This window comes from Capronia epimyces (genome assembly GCF_000585565.1).
Source record: "Capronia epimyces CBS 606.96 chromosome Unknown aczIQ-supercont1.1, whole genome shotgun sequence".
Taxonomy (NCBI): domain Eukaryota; kingdom Fungi; phylum Ascomycota; class Eurotiomycetes; order Chaetothyriales; family Herpotrichiellaceae; genus Capronia; species Capronia epimyces.
In genome coordinates this window covers 229,850-253,220 of record NW_006912904.1, presented here as the reverse complement: position 1 = coordinate 253,220, position 23,371 = coordinate 229,850, and the positions used below count along the sequence as shown (strand labels likewise).

The 23,371-nt window shown below is 53.8% G+C and overlaps 8 protein-coding genes across 8 annotated transcripts; 2 read left to right on the top strand and 6 right to left on the bottom strand.

The window, feature by feature from the left end:
• Positions 1–185: 185 nt before the first annotated feature.
• Positions 186–2,378, top strand: A1O3_00097 (uncharacterized protein; the record flags this gene model as incomplete). The annotated part of the gene is made up of 1 exon (XM_007730249.1): positions 186–2,378. The coding sequence occupies one exon, from the start codon at positions 186–188 to the stop codon at positions 2,376–2,378; it is 2,193 nt and encodes a 730-aa protein (XP_007728439.1).
• A 645-nt stretch (positions 2,379–3,023) lies between these two features.
• On the bottom strand, positions 3,024–4,315 carry A1O3_00096 (uncharacterized protein; the record flags this gene model as incomplete). The annotated part of the gene is made up of 2 exons (XM_007730248.1): positions 3,024–3,977; positions 4,121–4,315. The coding sequence occupies 2 exons, from the start codon at positions 4,313–4,315 to the stop codon at positions 3,024–3,026; spliced, it is 1,149 nt and encodes a 382-aa protein (XP_007728438.1).
• A 461-nt stretch (positions 4,316–4,776) lies between these two features.
• On the bottom strand, positions 4,777–5,841 carry A1O3_00095 (prenyl protein peptidase; the record flags this gene model as incomplete). The annotated part of the gene is made up of 2 exons (XM_007730247.1): positions 4,777–5,724; positions 5,785–5,841. The coding sequence occupies 2 exons, from the start codon at positions 5,839–5,841 to the stop codon at positions 4,777–4,779; spliced, it is 1,005 nt and encodes a 334-aa protein (XP_007728437.1).
• Positions 5,842–9,315: 3,474 nt separating this feature from the next.
• A1O3_00094 (uncharacterized protein) lies at positions 9,316–10,266 on the top strand (the record flags this gene model as incomplete). Its single annotated transcript, XM_007730246.1, has 1 exon — positions 9,316–10,266. The coding sequence occupies one exon, from the start codon at positions 9,316–9,318 to the stop codon at positions 10,264–10,266; it is 951 nt and encodes a 316-aa protein (XP_007728436.1).
• A 1,064-nt stretch (positions 10,267–11,330) lies between these two features.
• A1O3_00093 (ER lumen protein retaining receptor) lies at positions 11,331–12,233 on the bottom strand (the record flags this gene model as incomplete). The annotated part of the gene is made up of 5 exons (XM_007730245.1): positions 11,331–11,367; positions 11,428–11,887; positions 11,938–12,004; positions 12,078–12,136; positions 12,212–12,233. 5 exons carry the CDS (start codon positions 12,231–12,233, stop codon positions 11,331–11,333), a joined length of 645 nt encoding a protein of 214 aa, XP_007728435.1.
• A 1,441-nt stretch (positions 12,234–13,674) lies between these two features.
• Positions 13,675–13,926, bottom strand: A1O3_00092 (uncharacterized protein; the record flags this gene model as incomplete). The annotated part of the gene is made up of 1 exon (XM_007730244.1): positions 13,675–13,926. One exon carries the CDS (start codon positions 13,924–13,926, stop codon positions 13,675–13,677), a length of 252 nt encoding a protein of 83 aa, XP_007728434.1.
• A 68-nt stretch (positions 13,927–13,994) lies between these two features.
• On the bottom strand, positions 13,995–15,020 carry A1O3_00091 (uncharacterized protein; the record flags this gene model as incomplete). The annotated part of the gene is made up of 4 exons (XM_007730243.1): positions 13,995–14,153; positions 14,194–14,257; positions 14,330–14,452; positions 14,524–15,020. The coding sequence occupies 4 exons, from the start codon at positions 15,018–15,020 to the stop codon at positions 13,995–13,997; spliced, it is 843 nt and encodes a 280-aa protein (XP_007728433.1).
• A 5,217-nt stretch (positions 15,021–20,237) lies between these two features.
• A1O3_00090 (uncharacterized protein) lies at positions 20,238–22,328 on the bottom strand (the record flags this gene model as incomplete). Its single annotated transcript, XM_007730242.1, has 1 exon — positions 20,238–22,328. The coding sequence occupies one exon, from the start codon at positions 22,326–22,328 to the stop codon at positions 20,238–20,240; it is 2,091 nt and encodes a 696-aa protein (XP_007728432.1).
• Between the last annotated feature and the right edge of the window lie 1,043 nt (positions 22,329–23,371).

Here is a 23,371-nt window from a genome sequence, read left to right as displayed (position 1 = left end):
ATACACAGGACATTATTTACTTCTGGACTCTTGAATCCCCGAAAGCCATAATTTTGATCCTTGTGTTCGTCGTCAACTCCCAGTGGCCTTGCCCTTGTTTTTGGTGTAACATCCACTCGGTTTCTATTGCACCTAATCATATCCAAGCGACTTGCCACCACCGTACTCGTCGTACAGAATGCAAGATGGATGACCCTGCTGCGGAAGACGATGAGAGGACGATCGAGCTCGCTTCCATCGCGGCCATCTACCCAGAACTTATTGTCGATGCTCAAGACCCATATACTGCAACCCTTGAACTCTCGGTGACCCCGGTTATACCTCTACGCATTCTTTTCGCGCCTGCGACGGACGGGGTGCCACCCGCACTACCCAAGCCACCATCTTCCACCGAACAGAATGGGGTTAATGTGAATATCGATTCACAAGTGCAAGTGCAGCAGCCGGCTCTGCTCGATGCCCACGAACTCTCCCATCTCCCGCCTGTCGCCCTCCGGATTACCCTACCCGAAGGTTACCCTGCCGTCAAACCTCCAGTAATCTCAATATCTGTCACCCCTCCCTGGCTGTCAAGTTCCGTGCTCAATAGGTTAAGGGAGGACTGTGCTAGGCTGTGGGAAGAGCTTGGGCACGACCAGGTGGTCTACACATATATTGATCATGTTCAACAAGAGGCAGAACAAGCCTTCGGGCTGGCAAGAGAGGCCGACGTGCAAGTTCCCAGCGACCTGAAACTGGCATTGCTCGATTTTGACCTGAAGACGAAGCAAGAGATATTCGAGAAAGAGACTTTCGATTGCGGAATCTGTTTGGAGCCAAAGAAGGGTAGCAACTGCCACAGACTCTTGCAGTGCGGGCATGTGTTTTGTGTGGCTTGCTTACAGGACTTTTACAAGAGCTGCATCACAGAAGGTGATGTCGATAATGTCAAATGCTTGTCGCCGACTTGCGGCGACGCTGATTCCCGGAGAATCGGGGCAGATGGGCGGCTGCTGAGGAGACGGAAACAAGATCGGACACTCAATCCGAGTGAACTACTGCAGATTCCCATCGAACAAGAGTTGGTGCAAAGATACGTGCGCCTCAAACGGAAGAAGCGACTCGAGGCGGACAAGAATACCATCTACTGCCCTCGGCAATGGTGTCAAGGGGCAGCACGGTCCAAGAAGCATCCCAAACCTGTTGATCTCATGGGCGACATGGTTGACGAGAGTTCGGAGTCCGAGTTGGATGGAGACGCACCCCAGGTTCCTCCCGACAAGAAGACAAAGAAGGCCGACCTGGAATTTCTTCCCATGTCCGAGCGTCTCGCCGTCTGTGAGGACTGCGACTTTGCGTTCTGCTGCGTCTGCCGCAAAGGCTGGCACGGCGAACTTGCCCGGTGCAGCCCGCGACGTCAACAGGAACTCAACGAGGAAGAAGCCGCTTCGCTGGCTTACATGCAGAAGTACTCTACAGGGTGTCCCACTTGCAACGCCCCCTGCCAGAAGGCCATGGGTTGTAACCACATGATCTGCTTCAAGTGCAAGACTCATTTCTGCTATCTCTGTTCGTCATACCTGATGCCCGACAATCCATACCGACATTTCAACGACGAAAAGAGCCCATGCTACATGCGGCTTTGGGTCCTCGAAGCAGGTGATGGCGAAGGAGTTGATCCCCAGGGGGCCCACAATAACTTGGAACTCCCTGACTGGGAGGCAGAGGTCGATTCGGATGCCGACTCAGATGACGATGACCTTCCACCCGAGAATTTCAATGCGTTTCGAGGCCATCGCCCCTTTGCGGACGAGGGATCTTCCGATGACGAAGAGCCAGCCCCGGGCCAGCGACGGAACAGAAACATGCGTATCGAGATCGTGAACTTTGCGCGTCCTGGTGCTCAGATTCCCCAGTGGATAGAGCTTCCGGAACAGCCCAGAGCCGCTGCACCTGCACCCCAGGCTGTGCCAAACCCACCCCGAGCGAGACGAAGAGGAGGCGGGGGCCAGCAAGGAAACCGCCAGCGAAATATGATTAACGAGCCCGCACGCGCGGTGAGAGGAGGCCATGCCCAGGCCCATGGGCATGATCAGGCTCGGGCTCGGGCTCGGCACCAAGCACCTAACAACGCTCTCCGTGCAGGCGATGGGCAATTTGATCAGCGTCCTCCTCCACAGCCCGACGGAGCTGCTCCCATCCTACCCTTAGCTGCGCCGGGCCAAGGCAACCACCCGGGGGCGCGCGGCGGAGGCCAGCAGCCCGGACCTGTGCGAGCCATGGGCCTCGAGCGGTTCCTCCAACTTGCAATCCAGGATCAGGAGGATGAATGGGACAGCGACGAGCTTGATGATGAGTTCGATTTGGTCGCTGTTCAGGAGCTGAGGCGAAGGGGTTAGGGTCATGGTCATGGTCGGTGATGCATTCTTTAGACTTGATCTAGCTATGATGCACGATGCACGATTTCACGATTTCACGAAGAAAAGAATGTAATTACACGAGAGTGTCCTGTCGGGACCGGCATGCGAGCCCTAGCTTTGTTGAGCACGTCCAACATAGTCGATTGTAGAGTCTGTACGGATGGATAGTAGGTGGTTGCATGGACTACTAGTACAGAGTACAGTGTATAGTGTACAGTGTTGAGATATATTGAGAAGCATTCCCCAGCCTCATCTACAGATCTCCACGATTTATCTATATATTCCGTAGTCAGGGTGGGCCCCAGGCCCCTGAGCCCTGTGATAGAGAACAAGGAACAAGGAACTTTTCAACCCTAGTTTGAAATACAGATCACCACCCTTCTGGTAGGGTGGGGTGGCATATGACGCTCGACGTTCAACGTTCAACGTGGTATCCGAATCTCTCCAGGTCCGCCAGGAGCGCGCTGTCATGTACATGCTTTCAGCCATGGCAGGCTTTCATTCAGATAACCTGCCCACGCGTCCAGTAGGTAGTAGGTGGGAAATACTGCTTGAACGTTTCCGAGCGTACTGTAAGCCTTCCACCAAGAACGGAGTGTCAGCTGTAAGCACAACGGTCTGTTGTTACAGCCTCAAGATCTCCCCGGTCGTCGATACGCCGCCGCGGAACAACTCCCGGATGACTTTTCCCTGCATCAGAGTCTGTTCGACAATCCCCTCGACATGGCGTGGTTCGACGCGGCCGTACCAGATCCCCATGCCGGCCAAGGGGTGTGGGCGCGGGTAGAGATTCGAAAGCGAGGATCGGGCGCGCGATGAGGACGACGAGGAAGCAGAAGAAGGTCGATGGGAGGCGAAGGTCGGCGGAATGTATAGAATCACATTGCCGGCCCATTTGTGGCCGCCGACGTGGGAGAGCATGCCGACGTTGACGTTGATTCTTTTATCGATATGTTTGGTCGGGTCGGGCGAAGATGAGGACGGAGACCGTGACAATTGCGAGGACACACCATCGTCTTCGTCCGCACTCGTACCCGAACCCGCACCCGTAGACGCTTCGATGGAAGATCCTCGGGGAGCATCATCTCGCCGTATAAACTCGCCGGTGCGCGGGACAAGTCGCACGCCTCGCTCGTCGACCTGCCGCTGGTCCATGTACCGTGCAAACTCGGCGTGGAGTAATGGCCCAAGAATCCCGCATCTGCTATCACGCTGTCCATGGCTGCAGATGAGGATCGTGGGCGCTTCGACCGACGGCCGCACGAGAAATCGCCCGGCGCCCACGTCGCGAGTCTTAGCTCGTCGCTCCGAGTCCGACAGGTCACTGTAGATTGGATGCAACCGATCGGGTTCAGGCAGCAGAGAAGACCGGACAAATTTCCTCAAGAGGTCAGGGTCTGCATCGAGGTTGAGCCCTCGCACATGTAGGAAGGCGGGGAACAGAAGCGCGTCCACTTCGCTTTGTGCTTGCACGCTGACAACCTGATCTTTACCGGTCTGTCTCTGCATGAGGACGTCGCGCTTAGCCAATTGCCACGGCTTAAATGACGATGTGCTGATGATGATGTTGTTGAATGGCTAGATATCAGCGCTGGTGTAAGTCAGCCGTCCCGTGTCGTGTCTAGCAGTCCAGTTATAGCTTTGGGGTTCTTTGCTAGGTTCCGGCTTCATCTTCTTTCTCATGTGTCTAGAGCAGGCCTGAGGGTATGAGCGTTACGTACGTCATGAAATTCTCCTCCACGCCCCAGTACTGCCTTTATTTCTGCAGTGAACCGTCCCCACACAGCAGTGTCTCTTTCATCTTCGATCCTGCTGGTCCAGTCCGACCGACCGGTGGAGATGATGAGATGCTGGGCATACGGTGACATCGTGCCATTTAGGTTATATGTGCGCTCGATATCCAGACCTGCTGGCATGGTTGAACAGGCACATGTTGGGCCTGGACATGTCGGTGTGACGGGAAATGGAGGCGTGCGAGAGTCGAGGATGGCGCGGGCAACGGCTCGAGTGCTAGATCTACCGGGTTGGGCAGCTAACAGAGGTATAGATGGCCTCAAGTGAGGCATGGGATCGGTGAGGGATATCGCATGTAATTTGGGACTCCTGACTCTGCTGGGTGGGGGAGAGAATGCGAATGCGCGGAGAGACAAAAGGCAAGTGTCGATGATGCAGTGGTTTGGAGATATATCCGTCTATGTATTTTCTGAGCTCGGCATTACCTCCATTGGCTCGGACATAAGCCTTGCGACCTACGGCAAACGGCTGGCCTTGCGACCTACGGCAAACGGCTGGCCTTGCTCCAACCCCCTGATAAAACAATGTTTTCATAGTACGGATGCGGATACCGGAAGATGCTATTCCTGAGGCTCATCCCCGTCTATAGCTTTACCCATGACTTCTTCGACTTCTCCGCCCCTCCGAATTGGACGAAAGCCAGTGAGGAGTCTGTCAACGGCCACAACCCAGCATAGAAGGCGTAGGCGCCAGCCAATAACAACACATAGTAGGTAACCGTCCACTGGAGACCCAGTCGCCTTTCCTTCCCACCTGGTTGAACTGCATCCGTGTCGTCTTTCCCTCGGATTGCCACAGGCGAGAGAGGGTAATATTCTGTCCGTTTCACACGACCCCAGAACCGAGGAAGTCCGACCCAATTGCAAAAAGCGTGAATGATAATACAGGCGTAGAGTGAGCCAGAGCGCAGGTAAATGAAATCCGCAAACCAGCCAAAAAGTGTGGTATAGCCGAATTGGAAGACTGTACGCAGGAGAGCTGGGGCCAGTGGCGTGTGAGGATGAGTCAATGTAAATTCATAGAAGTGATGAGCATGAGCGATTCCGAAATACAACGGCGTCAAAAAGACGATCCTGGCCGGTGACACCTTTGCAAGCATGTGCAAGGGGACCAACACGGAGCGAAAGATGATTTCTTCGGTAATAGGGCCAGCCACGTAGTTTCGATAGCCTTGCCAGCTACTCAGGGATTCAAAGATCTTGCGCCCTCGACGAAAATCATCCACTTCCCCCTCGATAAAGATCTTTTCGAACAGAGGCCCAGTGTAGAGGAGGAGGGTCAGTGCACAGCACTTGGCCACGTCGATCAGTTGAATAGGCCACCAGCCCAGAAGGTGGAGTGCGTCAATGACCGTCAATCTTGCCGTCACAACAAGTAAATAGAGTGTTGCCGAGGAGGCCAGAATGCAGGCCACCGTTACGGTGCGGACGCGAGCGCGGATTACAGACGGTGCATCCCGGTTCAGCCTGGGCGACGGTCGCGTTGATGCGGACAAGTAGAAAGGAACCACATAGACCAACGTGAAGGCGACCTGGTTACAGAACAGTCAGAATACAGGGGAGGGAATCGGGATGAAGACGTATCAACCTACCGAGAGAATGGTCGCGGTCGCAGTCGAGATGATAGGTTCCTCTTTGTCTGTGGTCATTCTAGATCAGCAGCTTATCGATAGAGGTTAGAGCACGGAGTACGGAGTAGACAGGATCCACGAGAAGATTTGGGGCAGAGAAAGGAGAGAAATTGTCCAGTGTCCAGTAGGTCAGCGGAGGGCCAAGGGAGGTCGAAAGACTAGTTTCAGGTGCCAGGGCATGGAGAGATCGTGGGCCAATATCAATGGCTCCGGACAACATACCTTGACGCCCGAAATACGCAGCCCTCAGTTTGGACAATACATCGATAGGAGCCATTGTGAAGAGCGGCAAGTGGTGAAAGCCCGCATATGAGGCAGCCCCCGGACACAGAACAATTTAGCTTTAGAGATACGGCCGCAGTCTGGCAGCGGGAAGGATGCTGAGAAAGGGGGAGTTGTTAGTTGTTGGTAGGCGACTGGAGGGAGAGTCCAAGTCGAGACGACGACGAGATTGTGCGCTGTTTGAGGAGTGCGTTAGGCGGTTACATGCCTGCGCCGCCTACAAATCGAGTGTGTCGGGTACCTAAGGTAGGGATCCCTTCTCTCACAGCGCAGGCAGCACAGTGCAGCGTGACCTGACCGCCCTTTCTTCCGGGCAACCATCTGGCATACGTGCTGCAGTTCAATCTTGCATATTGGAATTTCCCAACCCACAGACCAACCATCACTACTACTACGGTAGTAAACCCACCGCCACGTCGTAATCTACCAAGCTGGAGACAACCAGGAGATCTTGCTCCGCTGCTCTCATCGGAAAGCCACCCCCCTGGTCGCAGCCAAATTGACGCGTTTCTTTCGCGATGCTCACCCACCAATAGGCGAATTTTGTCCCCAACATTTCCCACGCGATTCAAGACGCAACGCGACTCCTACTCCTTGACACACGGAGATGGAAACTGCGCCTCTGGCAAATTTACTGGAGCCGGCGCAATACCAGTACCCATTCGCCAGTCCAGCGCTATCGATGTGCCGGGCTAAGGGTTAGGGGCCTAAGCCCAAGGCCAGCATTGTTCTCTCCTGATGATGTCGAGGCCCGGGCCTCCAAGATAGAGCAGATGTCTGAGAACAACAGCATTGTCTGGAGACAGCGCAGCGACTCTCCCCCCAGACAAGTGTTGGCCGCACATACAACATACACATACTTTGGGAGGAACCAAAATATTGAGCATTCCGGCACACACCAAAGGCAATCTCCAGCACCAGCTGTCAAATCCGACGCCTCCCGTCACTCATCCGCGCATCAGACAAATTTAACTCGCCCTGCAGCGTGCATATGCACCTCGGCCCCGTCGTCATCCCAGTCGCTTCATGCCACGATGCTCTCGGATGACTTTTTGACACCTGCGAGCTTCGAGCTTTGTTGATTCTGCACAGCCTCACCCTCAGTCGCTCTTTCCTCTACCAACACACGCTTGCTCGACCACCGCAGCGTACGAAACATCCCGACGAATCCCTCATAAGTCGTGAACTGTCCGGGAATGAGCCGCCATTTACGATGAGATAGCAATGTTCTCGTCCCCTTCGTCGGTGAAGCAGAGATCACCGAAGCGGACCGCACCCAAAAGAACTCCCCTGCAAGAAAGGACACCATCTCAAGCCAACGAAATCTCCTCGCGCTTGTCCAAAGATGCTCTGTCAGACCCGGAGATATCCAGCGTCTACAACACCACACCGTTCCCTACGAAACCGGCCCACGTCCTCCTTCCAAGCTCGATCAAGAAGAAGAGGACCCGTCCAGGTTCGATTGGTGATGCTCTAGCATTTCCATTTCAGGGCGAAGCAGGAAGAAGCAACGATGCTCATAGAAGTCTGCGAGGAGTGGCGCAGCCCACAGTGAAGCTGAAACGATCCGTCAAGGCACTACGTGATCTTTATGAAGCTCAGGCTGGAGAGGTTTCCTGTCCTTCAACAGCGACATCGCCTCCACTCCGACCTGCTACCGCCAGCTCTTCTCGATTGCGAAGTCTCAGCTCTAGTGAGAGTCTGTCTGGTGCATACACATGGGAGTCACTGAGGAAAATCTCTTCAGATGATTTGGCATTATTGCCTTCTCTGCCTGCTGGGAGTCGTAAAGCGAGAAGATTGTCGTCCCGAACCTCCTTCACCTCACTGGCTGAGAAGACTGCGGCTACCTCAAGCCCCAATTATAGAGTACTAGGTGTCTCGTCGAGTCCAAGACCTCCAGCCTTCAAAGACTTGACGAGCCCTGGCCTGGAGCCTTTCGAGGAGAACCCTAGCACAGACTCTGCCGAGAACAGCTCTTCGAGCCCGAATGTGATCCGCTTGGGCCATACCTCTAGTCTTGAGCAGTTTCAGACTTCCGACCAGTCATCCAGTCCAAACGTCGTTAAACTAGGAACCTCGTCCCCACTGGCATCACGGCCTGAACCGCCATCCTATTTTGCAGGAACACGATCTTCGTCGACGTCATCAAGGAAGAGGAAAAGGTCGGGCACCGGAGGGAGTCACTCCTTTTCAGAAAGGATTGGTGCAAGGAACCCATTGGCATCAAGCCCGCCCGTTGACCGGTATATTCCTACATCTGCTATACCTAGTAGCATCTCTTCTCAGGAACGGCCCAATCCTTCTTCGGTGTCGCAGAGCCTCCGCCACACTGACTCCATCGATGAGTCGAGCCCGGTGGTTCGAGTACTGGGTAGGGATGAGCCCAGCTCTGATAGCAGCTCCCTCGCCGAGACACATGCAAGTCTTCAAGCGGCTCTTAGTTCGAGTCCACCTCGCATTCAGTATCCCATTGTCCGTGCTCCTCCTACAAGCCAGCAGGCTGGACTAGTTGTGCCAAAACGAATTTCAAGGTCCATGTCCACGGAGGTCTCAGGCTCCAGGTACGCATCCAGATTATCAGCCGTTCCTTCCGAAGGTTCTTGGGCGAGGACAAGGCCGGCGAGCGAGGCATCATTCGTCCCAGACGACCTTGATGAGTATCTCAATTCAGACGATCTAGCTCCAGCTTCGACGTTCATCATCAACAACCGTTCCGCGAACCAATCTCAAATCCGAATCGTCCGAGACTCTGACTCTTACTCTGACCTTTATGGAGTTGACTCCCGTGAGGCGACGGATGCAGTTTCGGCCCTTCCCACCGACGAATACACGTACAGATCGCCTCCCCTTCGACATGCCCGTAGCGGTAGCTACATCGGTTCTCCAAATTCCTCTCTATCCAGGATTAATTCAATGAGGTCATTTACGCTGTCACGACACAACAGTTTCATTTCACCGTCTCTTCGTCCATCATCCTCTGGGAGTACAACGAGCAACGTGGCTGTTCCGGTACCTACCTGGGCCCGAAGGTATTATTCTGGCCTCTACAGGGATCCCTTCCCGTATGTTTACGCCAGCGCTTCGAATTTGAACTTGCATCATTTGGCCGCACCCGGCAGCACTCAGTCTCTGCCCTTTCCTGCATTACCTCGACCTGAGACCTCGAGATCTAACAACAGCCCCAGCCGAATTCGTGTCCACCAAGCCATGGCAGGGCGTCTACATGGACTGATTCGACCAAAGACACGTCCAATGATCGAGGCGCGGAAGTCCCATGGTCTCCCCGGGGTCGGCCCGCTCGTATCAAACCCAGTACGCGGACGTGCGACAGCCGCCGCTGCTTTGGGCTCTCGGCGTCAGCCAGACCTGCCTCTCCACAGCCCTATCAACCACGGCCGCTCCGTTTCGGCGCCTCTTCCACCGCTAGACCCTCGGGCGCATTGGGCGGGTATGATTGAGATCCACGAACAGCCGTCCGAGGATGGCCGGGGGTCAAGCTACATTGTCCACCACCACCACATCCGCGCCGCTAGTTATGGGTACAGCATCAGCCGATCCGAGTCGCAGAACCAATCTATGATCTATCATCCCAATGTACACCGCGGCACCCACCGCTGGGCCTCATCTCCACATCTACACCATGACCATCGATTGAACACCGGCTCCACCGAGTCCCGAGGATTCGGGTATCCATTCAACATCAAATCGCGCTGGACTGCACCCAGCATCATCGACGAGTCCGGTCGGCCTTGGTGGTCAAGGGCAGATCTGCGGACAGCTCAAATCGCGTGCTTTACTACAGGCTTCCTGTTTCCATTGGTATGGTTTGTTGCCGCCTTCTTGCCTCTACCCAGGCGGCCCGCGTCCATGGAAGACATAGAGAAAGCGGTCTCCTCCACCACCATGCAGGAAGCTCAATTGCAACCGCAGCCACAGCGGGGCTCAATCTCGCAGCAATACCCGGCCGTCTCGGAGTGGGAGCCTATGAACGTCGTCGATAAGTTACGCCTAGAGCGCCAGCTCGCTGGTGCCGCCGAACTCAGGTGGCAGAACGCGCGGTGGTGGCGCAACTTGAACCGCTGGATGTGCATTGTCGGCATTGTGGTATGCGTCGTCGCCATTGTGCTCGCCGTTGTTGGCACACAGCGGAACTGGTGATCCTCCGCCTACACTTCGATGGGCTTGCATCTCAGGTCTGCGGATCTGTCGTTTTCCGGTGGGAAAGGCTGGATTGGTGCACCATCTATCTTATTTTTCATCCTCTCTGGGCAAACAGATTGGCATTCTTTTGGTCTATTTCTTGCTCTACCTGGTTATCAATTTGATGTTTGGGTCAAAGACTTGCATGGCGTTCTGGCTTGACATTGACGCTTTGACGAAGAATGCACTTAGATTGCAGTACGTATTATAGCATGAGCGGGACGGATCTGGCATGGGCCACGCGTACATAATCTCTCCCTTACATAGCGTATACTATACATATCCCTTAAGGGGATGGTTGACTTGTTCGTCATAAAATGACCATCAGGATATCTAACGTCCAAATCTCTATATGACTTGATACTTGTCGAGCACCAGACCAAGTACCACACATTCTGGGACCAGTTGCGGAGCTGCCGGGCAGACATGGACTTGATGCGCTCTCGGGAGTCTCAGCTCATTGTGTCATCTGCTCTCCGTTTCCTTTTCACCTATTGTCCGTCCACGGCGGAGAATCTATCTTGACTAGAGCGGAATGCTGCTTTTCTTCTCACCACACCGCCGCACCGCCAACGCGCAGTTGGTGGCCAGTCATAGTATGCCCAGTGGTGAGCATGACTTACAACCGCCGTCGCTATCGTAGAGCACTTCAAGTCCCGTCTCGCCACGATCGTCCGGAGACCGGTCGTCTTGTTGTGTTTCCCTGACGAGCCATGCTTGGCGTCATCCACTGTATGTGCCAGTGTGAGAGAGACAGAGCGAGATGCTGGCAGCAAGTCCCGATTCAGTCCAGTCCTACAAGAGCCCAACGCTATGCAAGACGAGTGATATGGCCATGACACACGTGCCTTATGCTACGTGACGTCCCCTCTGATTAGGACAAGTAGAAGTGCATCAGCTTTGTCTGTGTTCATTCCGCAAAGTCGCTCCCTTCAAAAGGTAGATATTTGGTGTTCGCGCCGACACAATTACGATGACTGGTCTTGTGTGTGTGTGAATGTGTGTGCGTTGGGATCTGACAATCAGACAGGAAGCTTGAAGCTCTTTCCCTGGAGAACTCTGTATATCTTCGTTAGCATGGGCGAGTACACGCTCGGCAGGTTCGACAAAAGTGCGTACTTGGTGTAGTAGACCCAGAAGAAGTCGGAGTACAAGACTGTCTGGATGATCCCGGCAATCACGGCTATGGGGTCGACATATCCCTCGGCGAGCCACCTGTAGATCCAATTGGGGATGTACAATGCTCGGTATATGCCCAGGGCGAACAAATAATGTGTCGTAATGGTCTCCGCCTCGCCAGTTCTTTGCAACATGAACAGCTGGGGTAGAATGGCCACACTCTCCAGCCAAATCGAGAAGGCCCACAGGATCTCTGAGACGCTGTACCTGTAGGGAAAAAGAATGGCGAGGAGAGCGGATCCGCCCGTCAGGTAGGAGACGCGAAAGGTGTCGAGGTTCGGATCATGGGTGGGTTTGTAGTCATTCAGCATGACATACAGGGTATATGCGGAAGAGCAAAGAAAGATGATCTTGAAGATGGTGTTCCATGCGCTGTCGGTGAAGGTCCAGAATAGGTCTGCTCGGAGGTCAGAGTGAAATGTTCGGGTAGCCAGGGCGAAGGATGCGCACCGAGATAGCGAGTCAAGTAGACCAGGAAGTATAGAGCCTGCGACTTGAATGATATGCCTGCACATGACTACCCAGGAGAGTCGCGTCAGCTAGGGCGTGTTGAGGGACACCCACGGGTGGAGGCGGAGGGAGGCTCGTACGTTTGAGACTCTCATTTTATGAAGGAGAATGAAGATTGAGAAAAGGTGGGACAAGTCCGCTGAAGACAATGTCAGTATCAGGGCCAGCCTCCTCGCGCCAGCGATCAAAACGCGACATGTATTGGCATGCATACCTAGTAACCGGAAGATGTTCATGCTGGGCAGGGTGTTGGCAGCCGGATGCTGCGAGGCGCGGAAATGGCCCTGACAGCGGGCAAGCAGGCGGGCGAAAGGACTGGACAAAGACGAGAAGGAGGAGAGACAGGCAGGTAAGTAGAATAGCGGCCAAGGGAGCTGGAGCTGGAGCTGGAGCTGGCGAGGTGTTGAAGTTGGACGAGTGGGAAGAAAGTGGAATGTTTGGAGGATGCGGCGTGGCCAGGCTGTTCAACTACCTAGTAATTATTACTGTGATAGTTTTCGGAGAAGCGCAGGCAAGATCAGCGCGACTTGGCTCCCCTTTGCTCCCCCCTAGTACTCCGGACACGTGAAGGCCCCTAAGCCCCTAAGCCTGGCACCAAAAGCTTAGGGGCCCTAAGCCTGGTCAACACACTACTAAAGTAACTAGTTTCTTTACAGCATAGACTGCCAAGAACCGGCTCAAAAGTCAACTTGAACCACAGGATACTCTGCATCCCCTACGTACACGGGCAATGCAGTACATGTACCCTGCAACACCGAGCACTCTGTACAGAGTCCATGCAGTCGCTGGTGGAGCGAACTTGAACTTCCTGATAGTAAATGCCACTGAGAGATTCGGACGGCCAATCGCACTCCAATTCAACCACACTGCGGTGTGGCTTACACACCAAACACCAACCAATGTTGTCTTCTCCCGAATCTCCTCCTTTCTACCTAGGTCCCGATCTAACCGTCGTTTCCGTACCCGATCGTTTCCAGCTGACAGCTTCCAGCTTCCAGGTCATGCTGTCTACAGTGAAGCCCCAGGGTTCACGCCGAACCCAATCCAAACAATCGAAATCTCTCGTCCTGCTCTCGGTAAGAGTAGTGCGTTGGTCATCATCGTAAATAGTGCTTTTCCTGATTCCCCCAAGTCCTTGCCGAAACCCACCAAATGCATCACCCAAGACTGGGATTGCCCAGTTACAATCCCATGGTACCGAAATATACCAAGGTTACTACCGCCATGTGGGCAGTACCATTGTCGCCGTCTCAGTTGGAACTCTTTTTCTCGTCTTATACTCAACGATCTCGACATTCCTGCTTGTCATCCAAAAACTTGACACACCTGACAGTTCGTCAGCCATTCATACGTACAGGGCCCAAAATGTGGTGGAGCAAGGTGAATGTCGGATCGGATCTCTAGCACACACCGTATGCCAAAAATTACATGTAGTGATGCCCAGTTTTGACGATATAGTTGTTGTTTGTTGTTACATGCCCATGATGGGCTTGCGATAGAGAATCCGAACTATAGGCAGATGAAGGGGTCGAGTTATTTCCGAAGGAAGTGACGGTCGAATAAGTCATTCCGGACGGGGTGGCGTTCGTACAATTCATAGGCATTGGGGGCATGGTGTTGTAGGATTCGTGAGCGTTGAGATTTCCACCGGAGGAGATGGCGTTGGTGCCATGTGTTTCAGCTGACTGAGGCTGTAGCGGCGCCATCCAGCGGTTTTGCAGTTGAAAATTCGAGCTGCTGTGGAATCCTGCCGTCTGTAAGGGCAAACTGACGTTGTGGTTGGGCTGTCGATTTGCCATTGAATTCTTTCTGGACTTCGTGACCGACATCGCGTCTGGCGACTGCGCCTCCATTCGTGCCTCTGGGCTCTTCTCTGAATCGGGCGGCGAGTTGCGACTGGTGCCTCTTCTGACCTGACAAGTCGGACATAGTTTGACAAATCTGGAGATAAGTTCCTTGGGGACCCTGGATGGCAGAGTCAGTAGTGCTCAATGGCGTCACTCGGCAACCTCTTCGAACCATGAATAGACACGCCTCACTTGCGCAGAGGTCTTATCACGACCACCATGCTGGCATTGTTTATGCGCCTTGGTCAGAATCTTGAACAGCTTCTCGCGTACAGCCACCGGTTTGCCCTCGTGGCAGATCTTCCGTAACTGCCACAACGAATTAGTCGTGGCCTCCTGGTCAAGCCACTCTACTCACTTCGGGTGCCTTTCCATCCGCGGGCTGGAGTGTGAACATCTTCTTGACCCAAAAGCTGCAACGGTGTTAGCCACTCCACAGACAGCACCTGGTCTGGTCGTTCCCCAATGGTAAAGCCACCGCTTACCGAAACTGCGCCGACTCGATGGAAGTGGTCTTCTTGTCGATCAGAACATGTCTGATATTGGCGGCTCTACGAGCATGGATCAAGGCCTTGTCTTGCTTCTTGGGAGAAAGGTCCTGGACGTATCTAATATCTCCACAGTCAGGGCCCGACCGGCTCAAGCGCCGCCATGGCAGACGGCTTCAGTGGGGTATTACCGCTTCATCAATTCATCAAACTCCTGCACGTCGGGATAGCCTTCCAAGGGGGGCATCACCGGTTCTGAAAGCATTGTATCCTCATTGGGAGAGTCTTGACATTCTGTGCCGTCCATCTGGATGTAATCTCGGGGAGGAGCGAGACGCGGGTGTTGAGGTGCGCTGCGGTGATTGGACGATGCCGTGGCGTAGTAGGTGGTGCGTGGAAGAGCCCGAGATTGAGATGGCAGTGTAGGAACTCTGCTGCTCGAGACGGGATATTGGAGGGAGAGTCCGGGGCCAGTTGGCATATAGATGGAGTGTGAAAGCGTGCCTTGACTCGGTGCGTAGGTCGTTGAGTACGCTGCACAAGGAGCGCTCACGGTCTGATACTGAACTTGACCATTACCATAGAGGTAGCTGAGGCCGTTGCCATTCGAATACTGTGGTATGGCGACATGCGGATTTGGAAAGAAGGTATTGTAATCCTGACTGCTTCGTGGCGCATAGTCGGTCATTCTTGGAAGTGCAACCGTTCAGAAAAGACCAGTGAAACGAGGACTCGGCGGGTGAACACAGGGGACAGTTTAAAGTCTTGAAGCTGTCACGGCTGTCAGAGAAGAAGAAATCTGACAAGTTCGCGGGTCGGCGTTGTTGATATACACTCTGCTTGCTGCGCGACACGGGTCACTCCTATCTGAAAGAAAGCAAACACCAGGGGAAGCCCAGGGGTGGCCGAGTGCCAAAGGATTAGGGCCGGAAATAGGAAAGACACGTCTCAGAAAATGACGAGTGATGAGATTTTCACGCCAAATGGTCGCCTAGTTTCTGAAATGGGATCGAGGATAGAGCAGAAAGTGAGATAATATGTCCAGAGTTTGTCTACGGCAAGGTGCGTGCTTGATATTCGACAGCGTGGTCCAGGGTTGGGAGTGGGAGGGAAAGATCCCTGCAGACGACTATTGAACGACCAGGATGCGAGGCCCGTTGTCTAGGTCCTGTGGAGATGCGATAAGAGATTGGCAAACGGGTAGACAAAGGATGAGCTTCGGTTGTGGGAACGAGATAGAGCGGGGAGTGGACGGGACGAAGATGGAGAGCAGAAAAGGGCAGGGGAAAGGCCTTGCCTGTATGCACAAGCAGACACCAGACGCCGGTAACAACGGTGGTGGTGGCGAGGTTGCGTCAATCCAGGCCTTGCCCAGGAATGGCCGACAGAACTCTGCGCCGGATGGATTCCACTTGCCGTGCTCTTTGCTCCTCGCCTTGCCGAGCTGCTCGATCCGGCCGCGGATCGCCCCGTTATTGCTTGCTCTAGCCCCCTGGAGATGGGCCTGCAGTCTGCACGGCATGTTTGCGTTGCTACCTGACATAGTCGTGTATGTACGAAGCGAGACGGACTTGACAGCCTGAAGACGAATGTGGCTTGAAGGCCAATCTTCGCGAATCTGCAGACCAAGGGTGGCCTTGTTTTTGGCAGCAGGTACATTGGCGATTCCGGAGGGCGCCGATGGATCTAGCAGGTCAGAAGGGCCTCGAGCGGCGCAGGTCAAATCGTCCAAAGCCCAACCACTGACCGCTCCTTTCCGTAGTGGATCGGCATGTTTGGGATGCAGAACTTCAGCGGGCTTTGCTTTCACAGCAATCAGGCGCAGGGAAGGATAGCCCCGGTCTCGTACGGGACGTCTAGTCCTGAGTGAGCAGCTCAGTAAGACTAACCTACCCTGTGTCTCGAGAGGGCGCTCGAGCCAACAAGGGCTGCTCCCAGTTTTGATCCTCCACGTTGTCGTATTGGGCAAGGGGATTCAGGTTCGTGTAACGTCCGGAGCTCAGGGATACATGGCGAATACATTATCGCGACAGTCAAACCTCAGCCAGCCCGCACCGAAGGAAGCGCAGCTGGAGAGGCGATGGGGTAGTCACCGAGGAAGAGATCGGCTCCAGGGAGTAGAGCAGCCACTAGGCAGCAAGGTAAGCGATGGATGTTTGCTTGTTTGATCTGGATAACAAACATCATGCACGCTTGAGCTGGTGGTTGAAACAGGCTGCGCCGCATCGGAGCTTCGGCGAAAGAATTGATGCGGCCGAGGTCACGTGTAGCCCCTGCAGCGGCGGGGTCGAACAGCGCAGCGACTCCAAGTTGTACCTCTACAGAGCACTCCGTACACACGACACGACACGACACAGCACTTGCTCTGCTCATCCACCCTTCCTCTCCTGAACACAGCGCTTCTCGGGAAGACACCATGCTTGATGCTTGCATGCTGAACTGCATTGAGCCGACAGATTGTTGCCAGCTCTTTTCCAGGTTGATCCTCGTACTGAAAGATACCCTCTCTCCTCTCTCGATTTCATGCCGAAGGCAGATGGGTGGATGGACGCTGTTGGGGGGCGATCCAAGAGGCGGAGCAGACACAACACACTGACATGCAGCAACAGCCTACGAACAGCCAGCATCTCGACCCTTGACCCCTCCCACCCCGGGTATCCTCAGGCTCAATGTCTTAGCAGCTTGGCTGGATTTTCGGAGTACTACTTTTCGGCCAATGCCTGCCAAATGTCAAAGTTTGCTCAAGCGCCTACGTACTAGTCGAGCAAGCAATCAGCACATGTCCTGCCTCGTGAACAGGAGTGTCTAGACCCCCATCCGTGGAGCGCCTGTCGACTGAGAATCAACATCTTCCACGGTGTCCATGTGGCAGACAACTGCACTCTACCTGTCATTTCTGTCACTTTGGCGGTCGACTTTGGCAATAGATGGCACGTCCTATACCTTGGTAATGCATCCACATGAATCTGGTGGGATTCGTCATTGGTTCCTGCCACGTGGACGGATACCATGTCAAAGTCCAGTGGTGCGAGCACAGGAACAGCCCACATCCACGTTACACGACGAGTCTTGCCGTGCGTCCTCTTCCTCACACAAGAGCAACGCCTGGTCAATCATTTACCAATCAGGTCCCATTCGGCCACTAATAGATATGCTCGCTTCGCCAGGTGCGTGCCGCTTTTCCTCGTCCGGCCTTCCCTGAGCTCGAAGGCTTCTCACCTGGATTTCGGCCTCTTGCCTTGGTGCGGACCGCGGTCTCAGCTTGATACTTGCAGGCTCGCCCTTCGACGATATCGCCGAGCCTATCTATTTCCGATGCATGTCGTAGAGCAAAGAGCGAGGACAGCACGCACGACAGCTTCGCTCTCTCCCATCGCCAAAGATCGGAAATGGAGCCGTTTTTCCCACTGAGGATGACCTGCACTTGTCCTTCGAACGAAAAGCCGTTTCACAACTTTGGGGCACAGCTCAATTGCTGCCCAGGCAACCTCGTCTTGTGCTCCTGTGTCTAAGGGTCCAGATCGTTTAAGTGGCTAGGTTTTGGCAAGTCCGTTTTCATTGGCTCCTAGGTGGCAGCCAATGATCCAACTCCGACTTCAGACGAAACAACCTGCCCCCAACGACTTTTAGACCTGTCCAGACATGCACACTGTGGCTCCCGCCGTCGAGGTCTGGGATACCGATCTGAAAGTTCAGCAGGTTGAATGAGCATACCTTTGTGATCGGTCGGCTGGCAGTGGCAAAAGCCTGGCGGAATCACTGAAAGGACGTCAATGCTTGCGGTTGGTCAACCCCTGTTCCGCGTGCGTGAAGGAATGGTGCACACTTTCCAGTGTCACTCATTTGTATATGTGGGTTCAACACTGGTGCGAAGCAGAGTGTTTGGGGCATGAAGCTCGGGTCTGCGCTCTAGATGTGTTGCCATCCTCTGTAAGGGCGGTGTATGCATAGCCCCGTCCGGGACCAGACAGCAACAGCACACCCTCAAGCTAAGGTCCAGAGATCAGCATATGGTTCACTTGATTCAGCACTCCCCACACAGGTTGCAGAGCTTTCGGCACGATCATCCAGCTAATGCGAGGACATTCGCTTTTCAGAAGAAAGGATACTCGATGCGGGCAACCTGGTGTACATTGTGTTTGTTCTCGACTTGCAACTCGCCACAACCTTCTGCCACGTCGGTAGGCCGACCCTGGTAAGAGTCTCCTTCATGCAAACTGCAGAATACTGTTCAGCCAGCCCTGACCCGAGGCCGTCCATCTGCTGGTGGGATGAGTTCCACCCCGGGAGGCGTATGTCGTACCCTGGGATGGCTGCGGTCCAAGATGACACAGACACAGCTTAGGCCTCGTTTCGCTCCAATGCGTTTCCTTCCACCCTCGCCAAGTCAGCCTTAGAGCGAAAATGGTACCGTTAGTGGGCCGTTTGGCCGTTGACCAGAGCCGGGGCACGCAATATGACACTGACTACGACTCCTCTCAGGAGATGCAAAAGAAGCCGGATTGCATGTGCATGCCGACATTGTCTGTTACGCTGGAATATGACAGCCTTCAACTACATGCCGTGTGAGACGCAACCGCCAATCTTGTTGCAAGTGCTCTGCAAGCAGACACCAGTGCCGTCCCGTTTGTACCGGCCCGCTGAGTCAACAAAATCCCCCACATTTCGTCTACGCCAGTCTCCTCAAGAACTCTTTCGAATTGTCAACCCTTTTTCTCCCTCCGCACGTCAGTTGTCTTCCACGTCCAGGTGAGCACATTATATCGTCCAAGAGGCACATGTACGAGCTGGACCGTTGCAGATAGCTATATTGTTTCCAGTCCACAGTGCCAGGGGTCATTTTCGCCGGTAGAGCTCAGTCCTTCGTCCACGTCTGTTCTCTCTAAGTGGGAGGCTGTATCCTCATATTGCAATATTTCCAGGTGATTACCCGACTTCGCTTCGATCCTAGCAGACTCAGGCTCCCCTTCCTATACACGGTCAGCCCAAAGTCTCAAGTTTGATTACATTTCTCACTCAACAAACATATTCACCGTCACCGCTCATAACCCAAAGAACTATCAAATGTTCTCTTAGGATGAGGAATCTTGGCTGGCCTTGCTGATGTTGAAAGAGTTATACCTACCTACCTAATAGCTGATAGTCCTCGACCTTCCTGAATGGAACCGGCATGGTCGTGAGTCATGACTGTTCTCGGTCTTGGACTGACTCATCGCAATCGCTACAGAGTAGTACTACTGGCTGACAGACGAGGATTTCGACAGGCGTAAAGAGTCGCCCGCCAGATGACCACACCTACCCAATACAATATTCAATCAGCTTAGCTGTTCGTTCTTGTTCTTTTTTGTTCGGGTAAGTGATGTGATGTGATGCGATGCGAGCTCCTCTTCGCTTCGAGCGCTAGACTGCAGCGAGAGCCCGCGAGGCAGAGTGAGACGGTCAAAACGACATCAGGGCCATGACCATGACGGGTGGAAAGCAAGGATTGAAGAAAAAGACGATGTAGCAGAGCGGAGCGGACGGAGACGGAGCAGTTGGACTGGCTATTTTCCATTTTCTAGATATGAATATTACATCCTGGCTTTGACCTCCTTTGACTTCGTCTCTGCCATCTCCTCTCGATGAGGCTGAATTAACCACACCTCCACATGCCCTGATTTGCTTTTGATATGATGAAAAAAAGTGATCGGTGATCTGTGATCTGGGTATCCTGGTAATGAGTGATACAAAAAGACCATGAGAACTTCCCATTTCCGGCCTCCAACACCTTGCTATTCATATGGGTATTGTCCTCGTAGATGCATCATTTTCGATGACATATTTCTCCCCGTGTACTCCGTACTTTTGTGGCAATTTATAACCCTTTCTTCCTTGTTCGTAACGTCTGATCTCAGTCCGAGATCATTCAAACCTTCGCATAACACTTTCCCGCGTTCGGAACATTCTCGGCTTCCCATTTGGCGACCTCTTCCATCAGCCTGCGACGATGACTCTCCGGGAAACGTCCAAGGTAGTTTGTCGAAATAGTCCAGTTCTTCGTGCTGGGATCCTTCTTCCCCATGGGCTCCACCCATCCCCATGACTCAAATGCCTGATATAAATCACTGGACTTGTTGACATCAATGTTATTGAACAGCTGGCATTGCGACTTGCCGACATTCCATATCTTGAAGTCCGAGCTGCCGTCCTTCAGTGCCTGATGGTTGTACTCGACGAAGATTTCCAGGCCGAGGAAAAAACGCGCCTTCTGACAGCGGTACGTGTCGCAGGTGATGGCCAGCTCTTTGCAAACCGCAACTTCCCGAGGATTGAGACCGATGGCGTCGCCCAGGTCTTCGAGCTGATTGGCAACTTGTACGGCATGTTTGAGAACGGGGGTTGCTAGGTCTAATGAAGACTGATTGTCGGGTAGAATCGCGTCTCCAAACACCGCATAGTTGTTCTTCTCGAGAGAACGAGCGTTTAGCGCACTCTTGACGCGTCGGGCGAAGATTTCACTCGGAGATGCTTTCTTGCTGGTTTCATCATAGGCTTGTCGGCTGTTTCGTGCCTTCTTGGGCGCAGGCTTGACGAAGTCTTCGTCTTCTTGTTTTCGCTTCTGTGATCTGGCCGGCGGCGTGGCCGTAGCTTTCTTTGTCGGCGCCACAATGGGTTTGGCGTCTTGCACCTGGACTCGCTGAGCCTCTTGCGCATGGGCTGGCTCGATGACTTGCGGTTGGACTGGCTCGGTCAGCTTTAAGGAGGACTTGGCAGTTTGACGGGTAGTCGGTCGGTTTGAATTTTCGGCCGGCTTTGTTTTCGGCGAAGTCTGCGGAGGTTGAGCCTTGGAATTCTTGCTGGAGGGAGCTGGCTTGTCATTTTGTTGCTGAGGTTGAGCCCTGGATTTCTTGCCGCGGCGTGTTGGCTTGCCATCTTGTTGCGGATCTGGCAGTAGACCGGGTTGTTCGAGATCATGTGGCTGTCCATTGAAGCAGATCTCGCGAATAGCGTACACCACGTCCAGGGTGCCAGATGGAAAGTTTTCTAGCAGCCCGTAAATGGCCATTTGCCTTACTATGTACCAGGGACCCCGACTATTGCATTGAAAAGTATCGACGGTCTCAAAGCCGTATTCCGGTGTTGCCCCTGGAATGTGATATCCCAGAAGATGCTTCAGTCGGCGCATGAAGTTGGCGGGTCGAACTACTCGATAGTCCTCGTCCCAGAAACGGCTTTTCGGCAGTACAAGTAGTTCGCCATCAGGGAATACTGTCTCTGCGCTGACATCTCTTTCGGAGAGCACCTTCCACAACGTCTCGATATCTCTCCAACTAATGGGTATGCAGTCACTAAGGACCAGTTTTGAGATAGGGATCGGAGGGTTTGGGGGCGGAATGGATGCTGGCCCGACCGTACCAATATCGGCGGGAGCTGGAATGGACGACTCTCCAGCATCTCTGGCTTCCACAACATCGGCGGAGGTTGGAATAAAGAACTCTCCAGCATCTCTGGCTTCCAGAACATCGGCGGAGGTTGGAATAAAGAACTCTCCAGCAGCTCTGGCTTCCAGAACATCGGCGTCAGACCCTGAGGAGGATGGCAACGGAGAAGGGGTTCGTGACGAGGCCTGTGCCTCGGTCGATGATGAGAGGACAGGCGATGATGTGGGGGCAGGCGATGGAGGAGGCCGAATTTGTACGACTGGCTCAGTGTCGGCCTGCTGAACGGCCGGGGGAGTGGCACGCTCGAATTCAACTTGATCTGGTCCGAGATTGTGGTCAAAGAGTGGCGGCGTTATGGTCTGAATAGTTGCAACATTGACTTGTGGTTTAGGGCCAGGTTTGCCGTCAATGGCATTGGATTGTTGCGAGACTTGCTCGTCCATATCTGATGTTGTAAGAGTGGCTCGCTGCTCTGCGACGGAGTGCGTGGTCGTAGGAAGATGTTGGTGAACTTGTGATTTGGGGCCAGATTTGCCGTCAATGGCGTTGCCTTGTTGTGAGACTTTCTCGTCCATATCTGATGTCGTAAGAGTGGCTCGTTGCTCTGCAACGGAGTGCATGGTAGTAAGAAGATGTTCGTGATGTCCTTCACTCATCGCATGCGATATTGCCTTTCCAACTCTTGAGCAGGCGAGTTGAGGGTGGTGGAAAGAGGTAGGATGGTTTTGAGGGAGAAGCAGCCTCCGGAGGCCTTTGAACAGTTGCTCGCCACCAATGCCGACGGGGAGTCGATCTTGGTCTTCTCGGGTAGACTGAGTTTCCGTCTGGGACGGCCCAACAAAGGTGGAGAATCGAGGGGACCTAGAGCGTCAATGTCTTTGGTTTCGGTGACCGAGCGAAGGTAACAAATAGAATAAACTTTGGTAGATGTGATGGTTAGATGGTACGAAGGGTGGAATACTTGTAGGAGAGATGGGGTAGCGGGATGAATGGATGAATGGACGGGATCAATAATGCCCTGTTTGTATTGTGCCCGGAAGCCCATTCAAGGCTATTGAGGCTATTGTCACTATTCAGAATACTCCCAATGGACAATGCGCGATCACAATGGGGGTGCCGGCAGAAAAGAAAGGGTGTGAAGATGCGCAGGCAGAGAGCGTGCAGTGAGTGCAGGGATAATGCGCGCATTGGGAGGCATCAAAAGATGCGTCATTCTGGTGGGTAAGGTAGAAACTACGGGGGGGCAAAACGCCAGGCAAACGGCTGAACCTTCGAGCAGCGACGTTGATCGTTGATTTGGTGAGCGGCGCAGGAGGGAGGAGGGAGGAGGAGAGAGCATGGCGTGGTGTGGCGGAACCTGAACGCCTCTACCAGACTCACACCGGACGGGTCAGGCAGCCAGGCAGTCAGTCGCCCAGGTTGAGGTTGTGGTTGTGGCTGTGGCGCGGGCATCGGCGGGAGTCACTGGGTTCGTAGCCAAAGCAAAACCCAGGCTCAGGCCTCAGTAGCCAGGCGCAAGCGCGGCCAGGAGGAGGATATCATTCGTGATTCGTGGTGTAGAGTCAGGTGGAAGGAGGACGAAAGACTCACTGAAAGAGAGAAAATAGCTAACCCGCTC